The sequence below is a fragment of the Pseudophryne corroboree genome, chromosome 2, assembly GCF_028390025.1.
Source record: "Pseudophryne corroboree isolate aPseCor3 chromosome 2, aPseCor3.hap2, whole genome shotgun sequence".
Classification (NCBI taxonomy): domain Eukaryota; kingdom Metazoa; phylum Chordata; class Amphibia; order Anura; family Myobatrachidae; genus Pseudophryne; species Pseudophryne corroboree.
Window position 1 is genome coordinate 402,536,940 of NC_086445.1, and position 18,443 is coordinate 402,555,382.

Consider the following 18,443-nt stretch of genomic DNA (forward strand, 5'->3'; position numbering starts at 1 on the left):
GGACTATATCAAGTCCAATCTTCAGAAAGGATTCATCAGCCCCTCTACTTCTCCGGCGGGGGCGGGTTTCTTTTTTGTGAAGAAGAAGGACGGAGGGCTGAGACCATGTATTGACTATCGTGGGCTAAATGATGTCACCATTAAGAATAAGTACCCTTTGCAGCTCATTACGGAGCTTTTTGATAGAGTTCGCGGAGCCCGAGTTTTCACCAAGCTGGATTTAAGGGGAGCTTATTATTTGATTCGTATCCGACAGGGGGACGAATGGAAGACGGCTTTCAATACCAGGGATGGGTATTATGAGTATCTGGTAATGCCGTTTGGCCTCAGCAACGCCCCTGCCGTCTTCTAGGGATTCATTAACGAAGTCTTTCGGGATATGCTATACCTAAGTGTAGTGGTATATTTGGATGACATTCTGATATTTTCTAAAAATCTCACTGAGCACAGAATACAGGTCAAAGAGGTACTTCTTCGATTGTGAAAGAATCATCTTTATGGCAAGATTTCCAAGTGTACTTTTGAGGTTTCTTCTGTTCCATTTCTTGGTTACATCATTTCGGGCACGGAGCTTCGTATGGATCCAGAGAAACTCACTGCCATCCGGGACTGGACTCAGCCTCTTTCCTTGAAAGCGGTACAATTATTTCTGGGCTTTGCAAATTACTACCGGAAATTCATAAAGGGATTCTCTACCATCGTGGCACCCATTACTGCCCTAACCAAGAAGGGTTCTGACCCAAGTCATTGGTCCTCCGAAGCTGCAGCAGCGTTCGCTCAGTTAAAGGCAGCCTTTATGTCCGCTCCAGTCCTTCAACAACCAAATTTTTCAAAACCATTCTTCTTGGAGGTTGATGCTTCCTCGGTAGGCATAGGTGCCGTGCTTTCGCAGTATGCTCCAGATGGGAAGTTACATTCATGTGGTTTCCATTCTCGCAAATTCTCTCCTGCGGAACAGAATTACACCATTGGAGACAAAGAGCTTTTGGCAATAAAATCTGCCTTGGAGGAATGGAGATACCTTTTGGAAGGTGCTAAACACCTAATTACAATTTTCACTGATCATAAGAATTTGCTGTACCTCAAGACGGCCCAGTGCTTGAACCCCCGTCAAGCTAGATGGGTGCTCTTCTTTACCCAGTTTTCGGTTGTTATTAAGTACCGGGCTGGGACTTTTAACACCAAAGCTGATGCTTAATCCCGTTCCTTAACAGCTTCGGATGAGGAGAATTCCGTTGGGAAGGCTTTGATTCTCAGTCCAGTTTCTATGTCAGCGGCTCCCACCGCTTTGGGTCCTCCTCCTGGGAGAATGTCTGTGCCAGCTAAATCTCGACCAAGGTTGTTGCAGTGGGCTCATGTTTCCAAGTTTTCCGGTCATCCGGGAGTTCAAAAGATGTGGGAGTTTCTACGAAGGTCTTACTGGTGGGACACTATGAAGAAGGATATTCAAGATTATGTCAACTCATGTCCTCAGTGTGCTCAGCACAAAATTCCTCGTTTGCCTCCTGCGGGGTTATTGCATCCACTGTCCATTCCTCAGAGGCCTTGGACCCATATCTCTATGGACTTTGTCACCGAATAGCCCCTCTCCAAGGGTCACAATACTGTCTGGGTAATTATCGACCGTTTCTCTAAGATGGCACATTTTGTACCTTTGACTGGGTTACCCTCAGCTCCCAAGTTGGCCTTGTTATTCATCCGAGAACATTTCCGCCTGCACGGTTTACCTCAGGAAATCATCTCTGACCGGGGGGTACAATTCACTGCAAGATTCTGGAGAGCTCTCTGTGCGGCCTTACAAATAAAACTCAAGTTTTCATCCGCTTATTATCCACAAACCAATGGGCAAACTGAACGCGTCAATCAAGATTTAGAGACTTTTCTCCGTGTTTATCTTTCTCCTTCGCAAGATGATTGGGTGGAACTGTTGCCATGGGCCGAGTTTGCCCATAATCATCTGTACCACTCTTCGACTGGTGAGTCCCCATTTTTCATTAATTATGGGTTCCATCCGCGAGTTCCTGAATTACCCGTTTGTCCTCCGGAGGAGGTTCCTGCTGCAGCTTCTACTCTTCGGCACTTCAGACAAATTTGGAGTCGAGTTCATGCTAATCTCAAGAGGGTTTCCGGTCGCTATAAGTTCTTTGCGGATAGAAAGCGACGAGCAGCTCCCCAATACAAGGTTGGTGACAGGGTATGGCTTTCCACCCGCAACCTCCGGTTAAGGGTGCCCACTATGAAATTTGCCCCAAAGTTTATTGGTCCTTACCCCGTGTTACAAGTCCTGAACCCGGTTGTCTGCAAATTGGGATTGCCTTCCCACCTCCGGATACCGAACTCCTTTCATGTCTCTCTCCTTCGCCCCCTTATTTTAAACCGGTTCCATTTAAAGTCCCCGAGGCCAACCTCTGCAGAGTCTGAAGCTGGAACGGTCTTTGAAATCAAAGCTATTCTTGACTCTCGATATCTTCACAAGAATCTGCAGTATTTGGTGGAGTGGAAAGGTTTTGGCCCCGAGGAGAGGAGCTGGGTCAAGGCTACTGAAGTTATGGCTCCCCGACTGGTGCGGAATTTCCATTCCAGACATCCGACGAGGCCTGGAAAGTGTCCGGGGGCCACTCCTGGAGGAGGGGGTACTGTCACACGCCATAGGCGGCGTTCACCGCGCTTACCCCTGCGTGCCTGCTGGTCTGTGTTGCGCCCTCCACCTTCGGTGGTCCACGGGCTCCGGCGTCTGGCTGGCGCGGCTCCCGGCGGTTCCACGGGGCAGGGGCGCCGCCATGACACCCGGCATCACATGGGCGGGGAGCAGTTGACGTCATCAGTCTGTTCCGCCAATCCATCGGAGGCGGGAGATTCAAAGGCAGACGCTGGGCAGCGCCTCGGCGCCTGAGTATCGTCTTTTCCACTGAAGTGGATGCCAGTGCTTCTGTCCTCGGCGGATCTCTCTGCAGCAAACCCCAGTGTCTCCGGCATTTCCAGGTGTCAGTTGTTGCACAGCTTCCAGCGTTCCCAGCCGCTGCTGGGTTCCATTGCGCTCCAGTCACCAGTGCTTCTTGGAGTCAGCGTGGGCTGCAGGTTAACCCTCGCTCTCAAGATATACAAATCATCAGTGTCTTTAACCACCGCTCTCAAGTTCTTCAAATCATCAGTGTCTTTAACCACCGCTCTCAAGTTCTTCAAATCATCAGTGTCTTTAACCACCGCTCTCAAGTTCTTCAAATCATCAGTGTCTTTAACCACCGCTCTCAAGTTCTTCAAATCATCAGTGTCTTTAACCACCGCTCTCAAGTTCTTCAAATCATCAGTGTCTTTAACCACCGCTCTCAAGTTCTTCAAATCATCAGTGTCTTTAACCACCGCTCTCAAGTTCTTCAAATCATCAGTGTCTTTAACCACCGCTCTCAAGTTCTTCAAATTATCAGAGTCCTAACCACCGCTCTCAAGTTCTTCAAATCACCAGTATCTTTTACCATCACTCACAAGTACTTCCTGGACATTTCTCCATACGCTCCTTCTCTGTTATGTGACATTGTGTTGCTCTCTTCCTGCAATAAAGTCCTTTAATATTTTCACCAAGCTTCTCTGTCAGAGTCCTGTATGAGGAAGACCTAAATCAAGCCATCCCTGTTCCGACGCAACTGTGGTTCCTCTCCTCTACCATCAGGAGAACCCCCGAGTTCACAAAACCCCCAGCCTAGGTCAGTGACAAGCCTCTACGACGGTCATGTCATTAGGCTCCGCTGGTAGTGGTGGGGCTAGATTAAGTCATTCATATCGTTTAGTCCCACACCCTTCAGATCATCAATGCTTTTTCAATGCAGTTATCCCTCTGGGCAGGTGAAAGAAAATCCCCAATAGTGCCGGCTATCAGGGATATGTGAATTTCCCCCAGGGGATCAATTAGTTGTGGTAATTTACTGTGGCTAATTAATTTCCCCCTTAGTGACATTTTGGTTGCTTATTAAAAAGTCATGATAGGTACAAAGTGAAGCTGATTATCTGTACATGTGTCTTCTATGATGTAATTTAAGGTTTAAGGGGGACATGTACTAAGCAGTAATATAAGTGGAGAAGTGAGCCAGTGAAGAAGTTGCCCATGACAACCAATCAGCTGCTCTGTATACTTTTATAGTATGCAATTTATAAATGTTACGTCAATGCTGATTGGTTGTCATGGGCAACTTCTCCACTTGCTCAGTTCTCCACATTTATCACTGCTTAGTACATGTCCCCCAAAGTGTCTTGAACTTCAAATAAGCACGGTTAATTTAATTCAGTGTAATATACATTCTCCCATTCTTGGTCCAGGTATATATCTATAGCAGGCATGTCCAAACTGCGGCCCTCCAGCTGTTGAGAAACTACACATCCCAGCATGCCCTGACACAGCTTTAGCATTCTCTGACAGCAAAACTGTGTTAGGGCATGTTGGGATATGTAGTTTCACAACAGCTGGAGGGCCACAGTTTGGACATGCCTGATCTATAGGTATTCGGCTAATAGATCAACAGTGTATTGGTCGACAGACAACAGGTCAACACCCTGTGGTTAACATTAGGTCGATACGTACAAAAGGTCGACAGATGAAAGGTTGACAGTGCTTATGGTGGACAAGTACAAAAAGTCAACAGGTTCAAATGGTCAATATGACTATGGTCAACACACAAATGGTTGACACATGTTTTTGTGGTTTCTCCAACAATTGGGAATAGTAACGTGTGGCGAGCGCAGCTGTAGCGGAGCGAGTCACCTTGCCCGAAGCATGGCGAATGAAGCGCGCCTGTCAGGGTACATGCTTGTACTGATGGTGGTCACATAACATGAAATATACAAGATTTGGCCCCCCAAAAAAATTGGCAACCATTTGTGTGTCGACCAATGTCATGTCATTTCATCTGTCGACATGTTGTATCTGCTAACCTAATGCATGTCGACCATTGGGTGTCGACCATTACATTGTCTATCCATTAATCCACACTCATCTCTGTAGTGATTTACAATTCCTACCTCATCTTTGTTGACCCACTACCCATGCTCAACTCACCATGTGTAAAAATAGGGCATGTTTTTCCAAGACTTGTAATGTCACTTAATCAGATAAAATGAGTACTGTTCAGTAAAGTATTTTCTTTTTCAGGACCTTTCGTACAAGGATCGTCACTGGCATGAATCCTGCTTCAACTGCTTCCAGTGCAAGCGCTCATTGGTAGACAAGCCATTTGCTGCAAAGGATGAACACCTCATTTGTACTGAATGCTACTCTAATGAATATTCATCCAAGTGCAATGAGTGCAAGAAGACAATCATGCCAGGTTAGAGGCTTCTGGTAATCAGGGGGGATATGTAGAGACACTATCACTGGGCCATAATCTGTAAAACAAGAAAAATGGAAGTGTCATAACTTTGTACTTCTTAGTACTGCATAGTTTTATACATTTGTTGGGAATGAGTGCTCATGCAGAAAGATTATTTAGTATTATAACGTATAAATGTTATTTAATGTACATAAAGGGAAATAACCTGTAGTCGACACTGATTGAGCATCTCTCCAACCAGAGACTAAAACTGAAGACCTACTTTATAAATCCAATACACCTGAGGTCCACACCACATTCAGTTTCATCAAGATGATATTGGGCCTCTCAGTGAACATATCTTCAGGAGATACATTGTAAACATCAGATCCAACCTCCTAACCAGTTTAATATCGTTCAATTGAATGAACGTTTTAATGTTTTTCTAGTAAGATACCTAGTTTAGCCATGTGTAAAGGAAACAACAAAAGTGAGGGGACAACAGGACTACTGTTATTGTACTTAAAAATACAAAAGAGAACGCTGACAGACAGTAATTTTTCTATTTCAAAGTTTCCATTCATATATTATATTATATTATATTATATTATATTATATTATATTATATATACTCCATAGAATAGAGGCACTCCCGGACTTCAAAATTAGTGAAAAAACGTGGTGGTTTAATTCAACGTTTCGGGGTACTGCTCCCCGTCATCAGCACGCACACACATCAACCAGTGTAATACAAACAGTGCACTGTTTGTATTACACTGATTGATGTGTGTGCGTGCTGATGACGGGGAGCAGTACCCCGAAACGTTGAATTAAACCACAACGTTTTTTTCACTAATTTTGAAGTCCGGGAGTGCCTCTATTCTATGGAGTGTATTATAGGGGGTTGGCAGGCCCTTTGCGTGCACCCTGGTAGGTTATTTGAAGGCTTTCCATGGAGTGCCGGCTTGTGGAGTTTGGTATATATAAATATATATATATATATATTGGAAAGAAACAGCACTCTAAAAAGGTTATTTCAAATAAGTGGTGCCAGTTCCATATTGCAGTAATATACACACTCACTTTTCTCAGCAGGATGAAAAGATAACGGACCAGCACTCACATTAAAGCAGAGTTTATTGGTCCAACAGCATAACACAGTAATAATCAGCGGCGGCCCAATGGCCGCTTCAACCACACTTCTGTGGTTTTCCTCAGGGGCTAAAATCTGTTCCGTTATCTTTTCATCCTGCTGCGAAAAGTGAGTGTGTGTGTAAATATATTATATATATATATATATATATATATATATATAAAACTATATATATATAGTACGTTGGAGTGAATATAGCACCTAATGGTGTGGAAAAATAATAAAAAGATTGGGATACAAAGATACACTTAGCTTCCTTTATATTAAAGTCTTCAGTCAAATGACCATAGTGGAATTCAAGTTACGGTATATGCAAAACAAACAAAGAACAATAAAAACATAGGGCCTAATTCAGACCTGATCGTAGATGTGCTAAATTTAGCACATCTACGATCAGGCACACTGACATGCGAGGGGACACTAAGCACAGGGCTAGTCCGCCCTGCATGTCAGGCCCTACCCCGTCGCACAAGTACAAAAGCATCGCACAGCAGTGATGCTTTTGTACTTGAAGAGTAGCTCTCCGGCAGCGCAGCTCCTGCGCACTGGCATGGAGCTACTCATCGCTGTGCTAGTCGCAGCGGCTGTGTGTGACATCACGCAGCTGCCACGCCCCCCCGGACGGTCCAGGCATGCCAGCGTTGCCTGGACCACGCCCCCAGAGACGATAGCAGGGCTGAGACGGCCGGCACATGCGCAGTTCAGACCTGATCGGCACAGCACCGATCAGGTCTGAATTAGGCCCATAGTGCAACCTCTTATAGTGCAAGGAATGGTTGTGCATATATACATTTTTCTAATATAAAGGAACTGTATTTAGAAACTGTTGCAAGTTCCAAAAAAACTGTGTAGAATGTTTTTTATATATAAAAACAATAATTTAATCAACATAATATTCCAAGTGGCAACCGAAAGGTATTGCACATACAAGATAAAAAACAACAACAAGCTTATCTGCCCAAACACTGGGTCCTTAATCACAGATATTCCAAACAGTAACCAATAGGTAGAAAACGTACAAGAAATAAGTTAAAAGAAGGCTTATCTGTCTATCAGAAGGGTCCAGAAGGTATAAGTCCCTAATATATATTGAGTAAAACAAAAAGTATAGGACTATTGTCATACCCGTGTTCATGAAAACATGCATTGTATTACACATACATTTATTGCCAGTGCCGAATTAGCAAATAGGCAAAGTAGGCACCAGCCTATGGGCCCCGCAACAAAGGATCAAAATAATATTTATTTGATCTTGAAAGACAATTACAATCAAGCTTTCTTAAATTGTTTCCAAAAGACAGAAAAAAATGAATCAACTCAAACCAAAAAATGACATTAAAGACTCTAGAGAAAATACTATATTAATATAATGTACCCATTAACAACTTAAAGTACATAAACCATAGACCTCAGATTCACATTATAGTTTCCAGATCGTATACTGTTGGTTGGTCCTTCTTGCTTGCAGAAACAAATGGCAGGCTGATGTTAATAATTAGTAGCAAATAGCTGTCAGGTTAGATATATTGTCGCATCAACAAGAATCTCTTATACCCCTTTCACACCACACAAATAACCCGATATGGACCCGGCAATATCCGGGTCAGCGTGCAGTGTGATAGCGCCACAGCCGAAATCCTGGGTTGCCTGACCCGGCAATTCGACCCAGGAATAAAGCAGTTTATTCTCGGGTTGAATACCGGGTCAATGGCAGCGTAAACGGACTCCCGGGTCGCACCCGTTCACTACAACAAGGAGAGGCGGCACGGAGATGATCTCATCTCCCAGCGCCGCCCCCGCTACCGGCTCCGACCCCCGCCGCTATGGCAACCCGCCCGGCATATTGCCGGGTCGGGGAAGCCAGCAACAGCGTCCAATGCTGGATCCCACCAGGTAAGGACCCGTTTCCAATTCCCGGGTGGGATCCGGCATTGGCGGTGTGAAAGGGGTATTATTCAGTCAGTTAGTTAAGTGATAGTTCAGTTGTTATGAATTAAATCGATATCATGGCCATGAATGAGAATATTAGTTATATTAGTAAAAAAAGATTCATTTACCACATCCTTTTATCCGGAGTTAATATAACGTCTTAGCAATTTGGTCCTTCTGGCTACTGTTGCAGTGCTATTTAATGGCAGGAGAGATAAAGTCCAAGTTTTTTTGGTGAAAACTCCTCAGCGATGTGGTTGATCACCAGCTGGTATTCAAAGTGGTATAAGAATGTGTTTCTCCAACTCCACAACGTATCATCAGCTTCCTCAGAGTGATCAACATTGACTAAGCATGTCTCTAACCAGAGACTAAAAACTGAAGACCTACTTTAAAAATCCAATACAACCTAGGTCTACACCACCACCACATTCAGCCTCGTCAAGCTGACATTGGGCCTCTAACTGAACATATCTTCAAGAGTTGCATTGTAAACCCACATCAAATCCAACCTCCTACCACACATGTAAAGTACCAAACACTAGACCTTTGCGCTTATATGCTGCACCTCAGTCCACCCCTGCATCAGGCCCATTGTTGTTAATAATGTGGATCACAGAGAGACAAAACACTTTGCAGTGCACTATGGGGCGATAAGATACTACAATGATACAACTTTGAGTGAACACCTAACTATTACAATGTAATATTGCCATACAGGAACACGGAAGATGGAATATAAGGGAAACAGCTGGCATGAGACCTGCTTCATCTGTGCTCGCTGCCAGCAGCCAATTGGAACAAAAAGCTTCATCCCCAAAGAGAACCAGAACTTTTGCGCTCCATGTTATGAGAAGCAGTTTGCAATGCACTGCATCCAGTGCAAGAAGGTAGGTGGCAGCCATGCTATGAGTAACACAACAGTGAGATAGTTAAAATGTTGACATCATTAATGTTAAAATGTCGACAATAATGTTGACATTTCCATTAGGCTTACATTTAGCATTAGGATTAGTGTAGGGTTGGGGTAAGGATTAGTCTTAGTTATAGGGATATTGTTAAGGATAAGGTTAGGATTAGGTTTAGGATTAGGATTAGGTTACCGGTCAGGTTTAGAGTTATTCTAAGGGATAAAATTAGGATTAGAATTAATGTTCTAGATTGAACTCCAGAAAAAATGACATTGTGGACAATGATAACAGTACATCAGTGTCGACATGCTGAATTTCAACATTATAAATGTCAACATTATGAACATGTTGATATTTTCAATTCTTGTGTTGACCTAGTGAAGGTCTCTAGTGTGAATTTCTACATACAGTAATATACCACACCCGACACTGCATAGTGATGCGTCCAGCTCTGGGTTATACTTTAACAGGAGCCAGAGAGACACCGGAGATCATTTACAAATAGAAAGTGTGAATGCTGTTTTGTGAGGTCTCTATACAGTATGTACCCATTTTACAGGGAAGACAGTAGTGGGTTCCAAATGGTGCTGCGGCTTTTGGGACCTGTGAGAGATCTTGCAGTAGAAGATTGGCTCAAGCCCATTTCAGATCCTGCGCATACACCGATCTTGTAACATCGGATTAATACACAAAACATTGAGTTTGTATACTACTCTGAATCATCTAAGTTCCATTGGTGCTTGTCTAAATCTTGTAAAATGATGGGCCTGTCTAGACAAGAGGTAGGTAATAAATACCTGCATTTAAAAAGTGCCAAATAATTAAGGCCTCTCCCCTAAATCTACAATTGGCAGCCAACATAAAGCATTAGTCCCTACATCCATCAGCCCACCATCAAATTTACAGCATTCACATTTGTTAAATAAACCTTTTTCCCCCCGCCAAGGAAAATGGTCTTACATGAAATGGATCATGCATATTTTAGAAATAAGACCCTCCCCCCCATCAAAATAACATTAATATAACCCCCCCACACACACACATACACAAGCCCCCACATAACATTAATTTACCAGTCCACACAATACACACTAATTATCCCCCTTGTCCCCACATTACAGTGATTCCTTCTTTGTAATGGGCAATGTTCAAGGAAATGGGTTGAAATTAATAAAAATTCCTGGAAAATTAAAAGAAATGCACTTAACTTTGGGAAAATATGGACTTGGAAAATACACAACAATTTGTTGATCCCTTGGTAAATAACTTCAAAACATTTTTTATGATTCAATAAATCTTTTATTAAATTGAATATAGAAACAACCTGAAATTAGCTTTGGTTTACAATTCGGCCAATCAAGCCCTGATCTCAGCAAATGCACAGAAGTAGAGAGTTGCCTAGTGGTCAGTAGACAACAACAGGGCTATTGTCACAACTGAGGGCTGGTGTCGGTAGCTGGAGGCCTCAATTGCAGGTGTTGACGGGTACGTGAACTTAGGAGGTAGGAGAGGACTCCTAGACATGTGCTGTGATTGTAGTACCAATTGCCCGAAGGCGTGACCACGACAACAGGAGGTATCTTTGAGGGTTTTTATTAAATCGTAAAAGTCAAGAATGTGCAACCAAACAATAAATGTCACAAGTGAGTCTCTGAATCACAGCTGGTAACGACCAGTAATCCGGAGTTGAAATGAGAGTGCTTTATGTCACGTAGGAACACAGGTGAGACATAAAGTGAAGCTGGGGATCACAGGTGAAGCTTTAAGTGACGCTGGGGATCGCAGGTAAAGCTGGAGTGATGCTAGGGATCGCTGGTAAAGCTGGAGTGATGCTAGGGATCGCTGGTAAAGCTGGAGTGATGCTAGGGATCGCAGGTAAAGCTGGAATTATGCTCCACTACTAAGGTGAATGGTGGAAACAGAGGACTGCCAGGGAGTGGCTGCTGGAAGCCGGAGTTGTACACTCTGCTAGCGCTGGGTGCGGGAACTAAAGAGTCAGGTTGCACCACAGAGCATCAGCACAGGAGGACTGAAGCTGCACCGCAGAGAGGAACCACCAGGGAGTCAGGCTATACTGCAGGGAGTATTCACAGGAGAGTCCTTAGATAAGCTGCACACTGGAACGCTGGAGAGACAATGGAAGCACTGACAACCTTCTGGGTGCTGAGACAGGATATTTATACCTGATGGATAGCAGGGATTGGCTGACAATTAAGCTCAGGCTTCAGCAGCCCTGCGGATAGGTGAGAAGAGCATCATGTGACTAAATAAAAAATGGCTGTGCCCAGTGACAGTGATTGAAGGGGAAAGAAGCACTCAGAAACCATGTGTCAAACGGTAATGGCGACAGAGGCCGCAGCAGCAGAAACTCCATGCGCCCAGCGGCCACAGGGATGACAGCAGCGGCCGCAGCACACAGAGGACGCGCATCCAGCGGAAGACCACAGGCGCAGCAGTGACAGCCGCGATGGGACTGAGAGCGCCACACCACCATAAGTGTACACACAAAGGGAGCCGCTGAACCAGCGCGGCAGGCAATACCCATGAAATATAAGCTAAGACATAGCTATAGCCCGGCCCTGGCTCGCTGAGCCAACCTCAGGAGACACCTAACAGGCAGGAAACGGCGTCCAGTTACCCGGATCGTGACAGCTATCCTGCATAGCCTGCCACAACAATAAAAGTATGGTTTGGCTATGGATTTGCACAGGGCCGGACTGGGACCAAAAATAGGCCCTGGCATTTTTGAAGCACACAGGCCCACCTCTGTGTCAGCATCTGACTCCTCCCCTTACTGTTCCCGACTCCTCCTAGTTCTTAGTCTATGCTCTAACAAATATAATTCCTATTATAACAACATACAAGTGTACATCATTCTGTATTGAAATACACACAACCATTGGTTGAAGTGGAAATGTTGAAGTGGGGGTATGGAAAAATAAAGGTTGTAACTAAGCGCGCGCGCTCCAGAAAAGGGGCGTGAACACGCACGCGCCCCATTCACTAGAATGAGAGCGTCTGTGTGCAATCCCGGCGGGGCTAATCGGCGACCAATCAGACAGAGAGTGTCCCATAGAGGTGGGGCCAATTAAAATGGGACGTGATACACAGACATATGCAGGAGCGGATTGGGAACAAAAAGCGGCCCTGGAAAAATTTGTGCTAGTGGCCCCACATGGGCAGCACCAGAGGTGTAAGGTCTAGCCATGGGCCATGGCAGCAGCACCCTCCCCCCAAGACTTTCCAGATAGTGGGCATGTCCAGCATCAAGGGGGAAGTTAAAAAGAAATAAAATTACATTTTATGAGCACATTATATGATACACCTTCAGAATTTAGGAAACTATATAATTCTTTAGAAAGATATATTTTCTTGCTTATTACACCAATCGTATCCCAATCACTATTCACTCAATCTTATATGTTAACCAAGCAGGCAGACAGAGCATACACTAGATCATCTGCAACCACAGGCTAAGTGGCAAAGTAATTTTCATATATGCAAATTATTTTGCATCTTATTCATTATGTCAATAAAAAGCATCACGTCCTCAAACAAAACAGGCCCCAGTAAACCCTATGGCCAATCCGCCTCTGGACATATGCCTCCAATAGTGCAGTGCCAGATCCACAATTGCCCCCACAGTGCCAGGAATACAAATGCCCCCACAGTGCCAGGTATACAAATGCCCCCACAGTGCCAGGTCCACAAATGCCCCACAGTGCCAGGTATACAAATGCCCCCACAGTGCCAGATCCACAAATGCCCCCACAGTGCCAGATCCACAAATGCCCCCACAGTGCCAGATCCACAAATGCCCCACAGTGCCAGATCCACAAATGCCCCACAGTGCCAGGTATACAAATGCCCCCATAGTGCCAGATCCACAAATGCCCCCACAGTGCCAGATCCACAAATGCCCCACAGTGCCAGGTATACAAATGCTCCCACAGTGCCAGGTATACAAATGCCCCCACAGTGCCAGGTATACAAATGCCCCCACAGGGCCAGATCCACAAATGCCCCACAGTGCCAGGTATACAAATGCCCCCACAGTGCCAGCCAATTGCCCCAACAGCAGTGCTGCAGCTGCTTACCACTGCTGCTGCTGCTCCTCCGGCTGTGATGTGAGGGTGTCAGGAGCTCAGAGCGCGCCAGCGCGGCTATGTCTGGCGGCATGTAGCGGACTTCAAACCAGCCGCCGGTTCGTGAACCAATCAGAGCTCGCTGACCGGCAGCGGCGGCTCCTGATTGGCTGCCGGTCCACGAGCTCTGATTGGCTCACGAATCGGCAGCTGGTTTGAAGTCCGCTACACGCCGGCAGACATAGCCGCACTGGCGTGCTCTCCTCTCCTGACGGACTGAGCGGCAGCGTGTCTCAGTGATTCAAGTCGGCTCGGAAGTGCTGGACCGGCCCACGTGGCCATCGGCCCTTCTGGCATTTGCCAGAAGTGCCAGATGACCAGTCCGGCCCTGGATTTGCACTACCAGTAGGCAAACAGAATTTATCTCAAATGTAACACAAATCTGATGACCAGTATACAATCCAAATATTTCGGAAAAAGGCAAGATATAGACACCGTCTTCAGTGCGCACTGGATTAGCAGCTCAGTAATGTGTATAAGTCACTCAGAGGTAACTCTCCAAGACACCTCCACCAAGAAAGGCTCAAATGATTGCAAAAAAAAAAAAAAAAGTGACAATACATACAACAAGCGCATCAAATAAGTGGTTGGATCATGGACCAACTACGATCTGCGATCCTTTTCACAAATGAGGCTTCATCTGAAAGAAAGACAGGGAGATCCAGTGTGGAAGACCAGACGGATGGTGGGGAAGCTGCTGCAGTTGCCGTGGAAATACAACCCCTGCGCTTTTAAGAACTGCCGCAAGACAGTTCTCACCTATTTCTGGTAATTGCCCATTGTTGGACTCTCTATGTGGATCCTTACATGCTGCTTTTGTTTGTTGTGTGCGATATGTGATTTTACATGAATTTTTTTTTAACTATACTTCACTATATGCACTTTATCTTTTTCCTTGCTGGATATTTTCCATTGGAAATCATTTGTGAAAAGGATCGCAGATCGAAGTTGGTCCATGATCCAACCACTTATTTGATGCGCTTGTTGTATGTATTGTCACCACTTTTTTTTTTTTTTTGCAATCCAAATATTTCAGCTAGTGATCATAGAGCCTGACTCAGAGATGTACGTAATGCCGATGTTTTATGCAGTTGAGTAATTTTTTTGCCACTGTGCAAGCATCAGAGTCACACGGCGCATGTGCTGGCATGGACACGCGGCATCGGTTGAAAAGTAATTGACAGTGAGGCACCGTTTGTGGATGGTATCGGGGTGGATACTAAAACGCAGATGTGTAGCAACCTTTCGGGGGCATGTAACTGCCTGCAAATGCGAACCTGTACACAGTTAAAAAGGCTCTGGTGTCTCAGTTCTGTTGGCCATTCTGCACGTGCATAGGGATTACTCAGAAGGCCAATTACAGACCAATGTGCAACTGATGGTTGCGTCTTCCTACACCTGCGGAGGATCTGAGATGCCTCCAGAGGGCATCTGAGTACAAATCCCTGCAGCTGTGACATTTCTATATTTTTGCGTAGTAGCTGCACACTGAATTGCAGTTGCAAAGGCATTCACATACATCTCTGATTCAGGCTCAGTATACAAAGCAGGTTCTCTTCAGGTGGCCAATGTATAATGAACTGTAGAGTCTTAGTTAAGGGACTAATATGAAGTACAACATCCATCCTGATACTAGTACACAATGTGGATCTACATTAGGCTTCATGTAGAGATGAGCGGGTTTGGTTTCCTGGGAACCGAACCCCTCCCCCCCCCCCCGAACTTCCCGATCTGAGCCGGTATCAGAGTCTGGCTCAGGACTAACAACCTTACTCGGACCCCAAAGCGAGGCCGAACGTCATCTTCCCGCTGTCGCATTCTCGCGGTTTTTGGATTCTATATAAGACTCCGTGCATAAGCATTGAAGAGTGTACTGGACGGACAAGTCTGTCTCAGTACTGGGTGGCGTGGCTTGGTGTGCGGTAGGTGGGGGGGCCCTGTGTGCTGTATCTGAAAAACGGATGCTCTCTCTGTCTGCTGTATCTGAAAAAGGGGTGCTCTGTCTGCTGTATCTGAAAAAGGAGTGCTCTGTCTGCTGCATCTGAAAAAGGGGTGCTCTGTCTGCTGTATCTGAAAAAGGGGTGCTCTCTGTCTGCTGTATCTGAAAAAGGGGTGCTCTGTCTGCTGTATCTGAAAAAGGGGTGCTCTCTGTCTGCTGTATCTGAAAAAGGGGTGCTCTCTGTCTGCTGTATCTGAAAAAGGGGTGCTCTGTCTGCTGTATCTAAAAAGGGGTGCTTTCTGTCTGCTGTATCTGAAAAAGGGATGCGCTCTCTGTCTGCTGTATCTGAAAGGGGTCATCTGTCCATCCATCCAGGGGCTCTGACCCAGTGTAAAATAAAAATAATAAAAGCTAAAACAAAAAGCCTAAAATGATAACAAAAATATTATATTTTTTTTGTTTGTTCTGTACCCCATTGTACTATACAATTTTTATTTTATTTTCATAAGTACTGTGACACTGCCGGTCAGACCACAGTATATTATTACCTACTCATACACGTATTGTGCGACTCTGTCGGTGAAGTCAACCGCAGTGTGTAATTATTATATACAGTTCTGACTCATTTGTGCAACGCAAATGGTGAAGTCAACCTCAGTGTGTAATTAGTATGTACATTTCTGACTCATTTGTGTGACGCTGTTGGTGAAGTCAACCGCAGTGTCTAATTATTATATACATTTCTGACTCATTTGCGCGATGCTGTTGGTGAAGTCAACCGTAGTGTGTAATTATTATATACATTTCTGACTCATTTGTGCGACGCTGTCGATGAAGGTCAACCCCACTTTGTGTTGATAGAAATGGAGACTACTACTAGTGCTGAAGTTGCTGCCACTAGTCATGACATTAACCATGCAAGTCCTTCAACGTCATCTGCTAAGGCAGATGCCCAGTTGCATAAAGGGCTTAAGTAAGGGTATGTAAAATCATTTAATTTTAGAGTGGTAAAGAAAAAAAATCAAAAGAAAAGTTAGCTGCAGAGGCAGTAAGACAAACTGCGCATTCAGAATCATAACCATCAGATATTCTTGAGGAATGTTTAGGGGTGTCCACGTCATCTATGTGTGAGTCTGACATTTCTCACACTGTCCTCATAGAGAAGCCTCTTTCACCTCCTTCCACCATTTCTGAACCATGTGCACATGTGGGGAGCAGTACAAGAAAAGATGGTGGTAAATCTGATGAGGAGGCTGCGATATGTGGGACCAATATCCATTCTATCAAATCACTAGGAGGAACAATTCACTGACACATAAAGCACTTGCTGTCCGGTTCTTAGTGAATGCATAGGTTATATATTGGTTCAGACGGGTGGTATTCAGTATGCCGGCTGTTGGGATCCCGGCGCTCAGTATACCGGCGCCGGAATCCCGACACCTGGCATACCGACAACTATTCTCCCTTTTGGGGGTCCACGACCCCCCTGGAGGGAGAATAAATAGCCACCGTGCCCGCAGCATGGCGAGCGCAGTGAACCCGCAAGGGGCTAATTTGCAATCGCCCAGCTGACGGTATGCCGGCGGCCGGGATCCCGGCGCCGGTATGCTGTCCACCGGGATCACGGCCGCCGGCATATCATACTACACCCATTCAGACTGCAAACTAAAGGCTCCAATTTAGGGCCTAATTCAGATCTGATCACAGCAGCAAATTTGTTAGCAGTTGGGCAAAACCATGTGCACTGCAGGTAGGGGGGGGGGGTAGATATAACATGTGCAGAGAGAGTTAGTTGGGTATTGCGTGTTCAATCTGAAATCTAAATTACAGTGTAAAAATAAAGCAGCCAGTATTTTCCCTGCTCAGACATAATATAACCCACCAAAATGTAACTCTCTCTGCACATGTTATATCTGCCCCCCCCCCCTGCAGTGCACATGGTTTTGCCCAACTGCTAACAAATTTGCTGCTGCGATCAGATCTGAATTAATAAGCCGAAATTCACATTATAGCACACTGAATAAGCCGAAATTCACATTATAGCACACTTAATGAACCGAAATTCACATTATAGCACACACTGAATAAGCCGAATTTCACATTATAGCACACTGAATGAGCCAAAATTCACTTTATAGCACACTGAATAAACCGAAATTCACATTATAGCACACTGAATGAGCCGAAACTCACATTATAGCACACAGAATGAGCCGAAATTCACATTATAGCACACTGGATGAGCCGAAATTCACTTTATAGCACACTGAATAAGCCGAAATTCACATTATAGCACACTGAATGAGCTGAAATTCACATTATAGCACATGGTACGATCCACATTTCAGGGACAGCCAGAGTGACAGCAGGGACAGGGAGAGTAACGACAGGGAGAGAGAGTAACGACAGGGAGAGAGTGACAGCAGGGAGAGAGAGAGTGACAGCAGGGAGAGAGAGTAACGGCAGGGAGAGAGAGAAAAACGACTGGGAGAGAGAGTAACGACAGTGACAGCAGGGAGAGAGAGAGTGACAGCAGGGAGAGAGAGACTGACAGCAGGGAGAGAGTGACAGTAGGGACAGGGACAGTAAAGACAGGGAGAGAGGGTGAGCAGGGGAACATTACCTGACTGTGGTCTGCGAAGGCACCCATGGGCAGTGACGATGATAAGGTGGCCTTTGGTGCGGTGAGGTCCCTCTGACCGCCATTTGTTGCGGGCGGCGGTGAGCGGCGGGCAGCTGGCGGCGGGGGGCTGGCAGCGGTGGGCGGCGGTGAGCGGCTGGGGCTGGGCGGCTGGTGGTGGTGAGCGGCTGTGAGCTAGTCCAGCGCTCTACACAGCCGCCGAGCAGGGATGTGGACGGGAGCACCATGTGCACACTTTTTCATTTAAACAAACTTCCGGGTCAGTGGAAGAAGTGGCGGCCACTGTATGTATGTATGTATGTATGTATGTATGTATGTATATATATATATATATATATACACTGCTCAAAAAAATAAAGGGAACACTAAAATAACACATCCTAGATCTGAATGAATGAAATATTCTTATTAAATACTTTGTTCTTTAC

The 18,443-nt window shown here is 45.3% G+C and overlaps 1 protein-coding gene across 6 annotated transcripts in view; it reads left to right on the plus strand.

The window, feature by feature from the left end:
• Positions 1–18,443, plus strand: part of FHL2 (four and a half LIM domains 2) — a 159,345-nt gene that overhangs the window by 126,834 nt on the left and 14,068 nt on the right. For all 6 annotated transcript variants that reach the window (XR_010220564.1, XM_063953411.1, XM_063953412.1 and 3 more), the window contains 2 exons: positions 5,141–5,315; positions 9,100–9,269. Coding sequence is in view for 5 of the 6 variants with exons in the window: in XM_063953411.1 (XP_063809481.1) it covers positions 5,141–5,315; positions 9,100–9,269 (345 nt within the window). In the remaining variant the exon portion in view is untranslated. The remainder of the gene's footprint in view (positions 1–5,140; positions 5,316–9,099; positions 9,270–18,443) is intronic.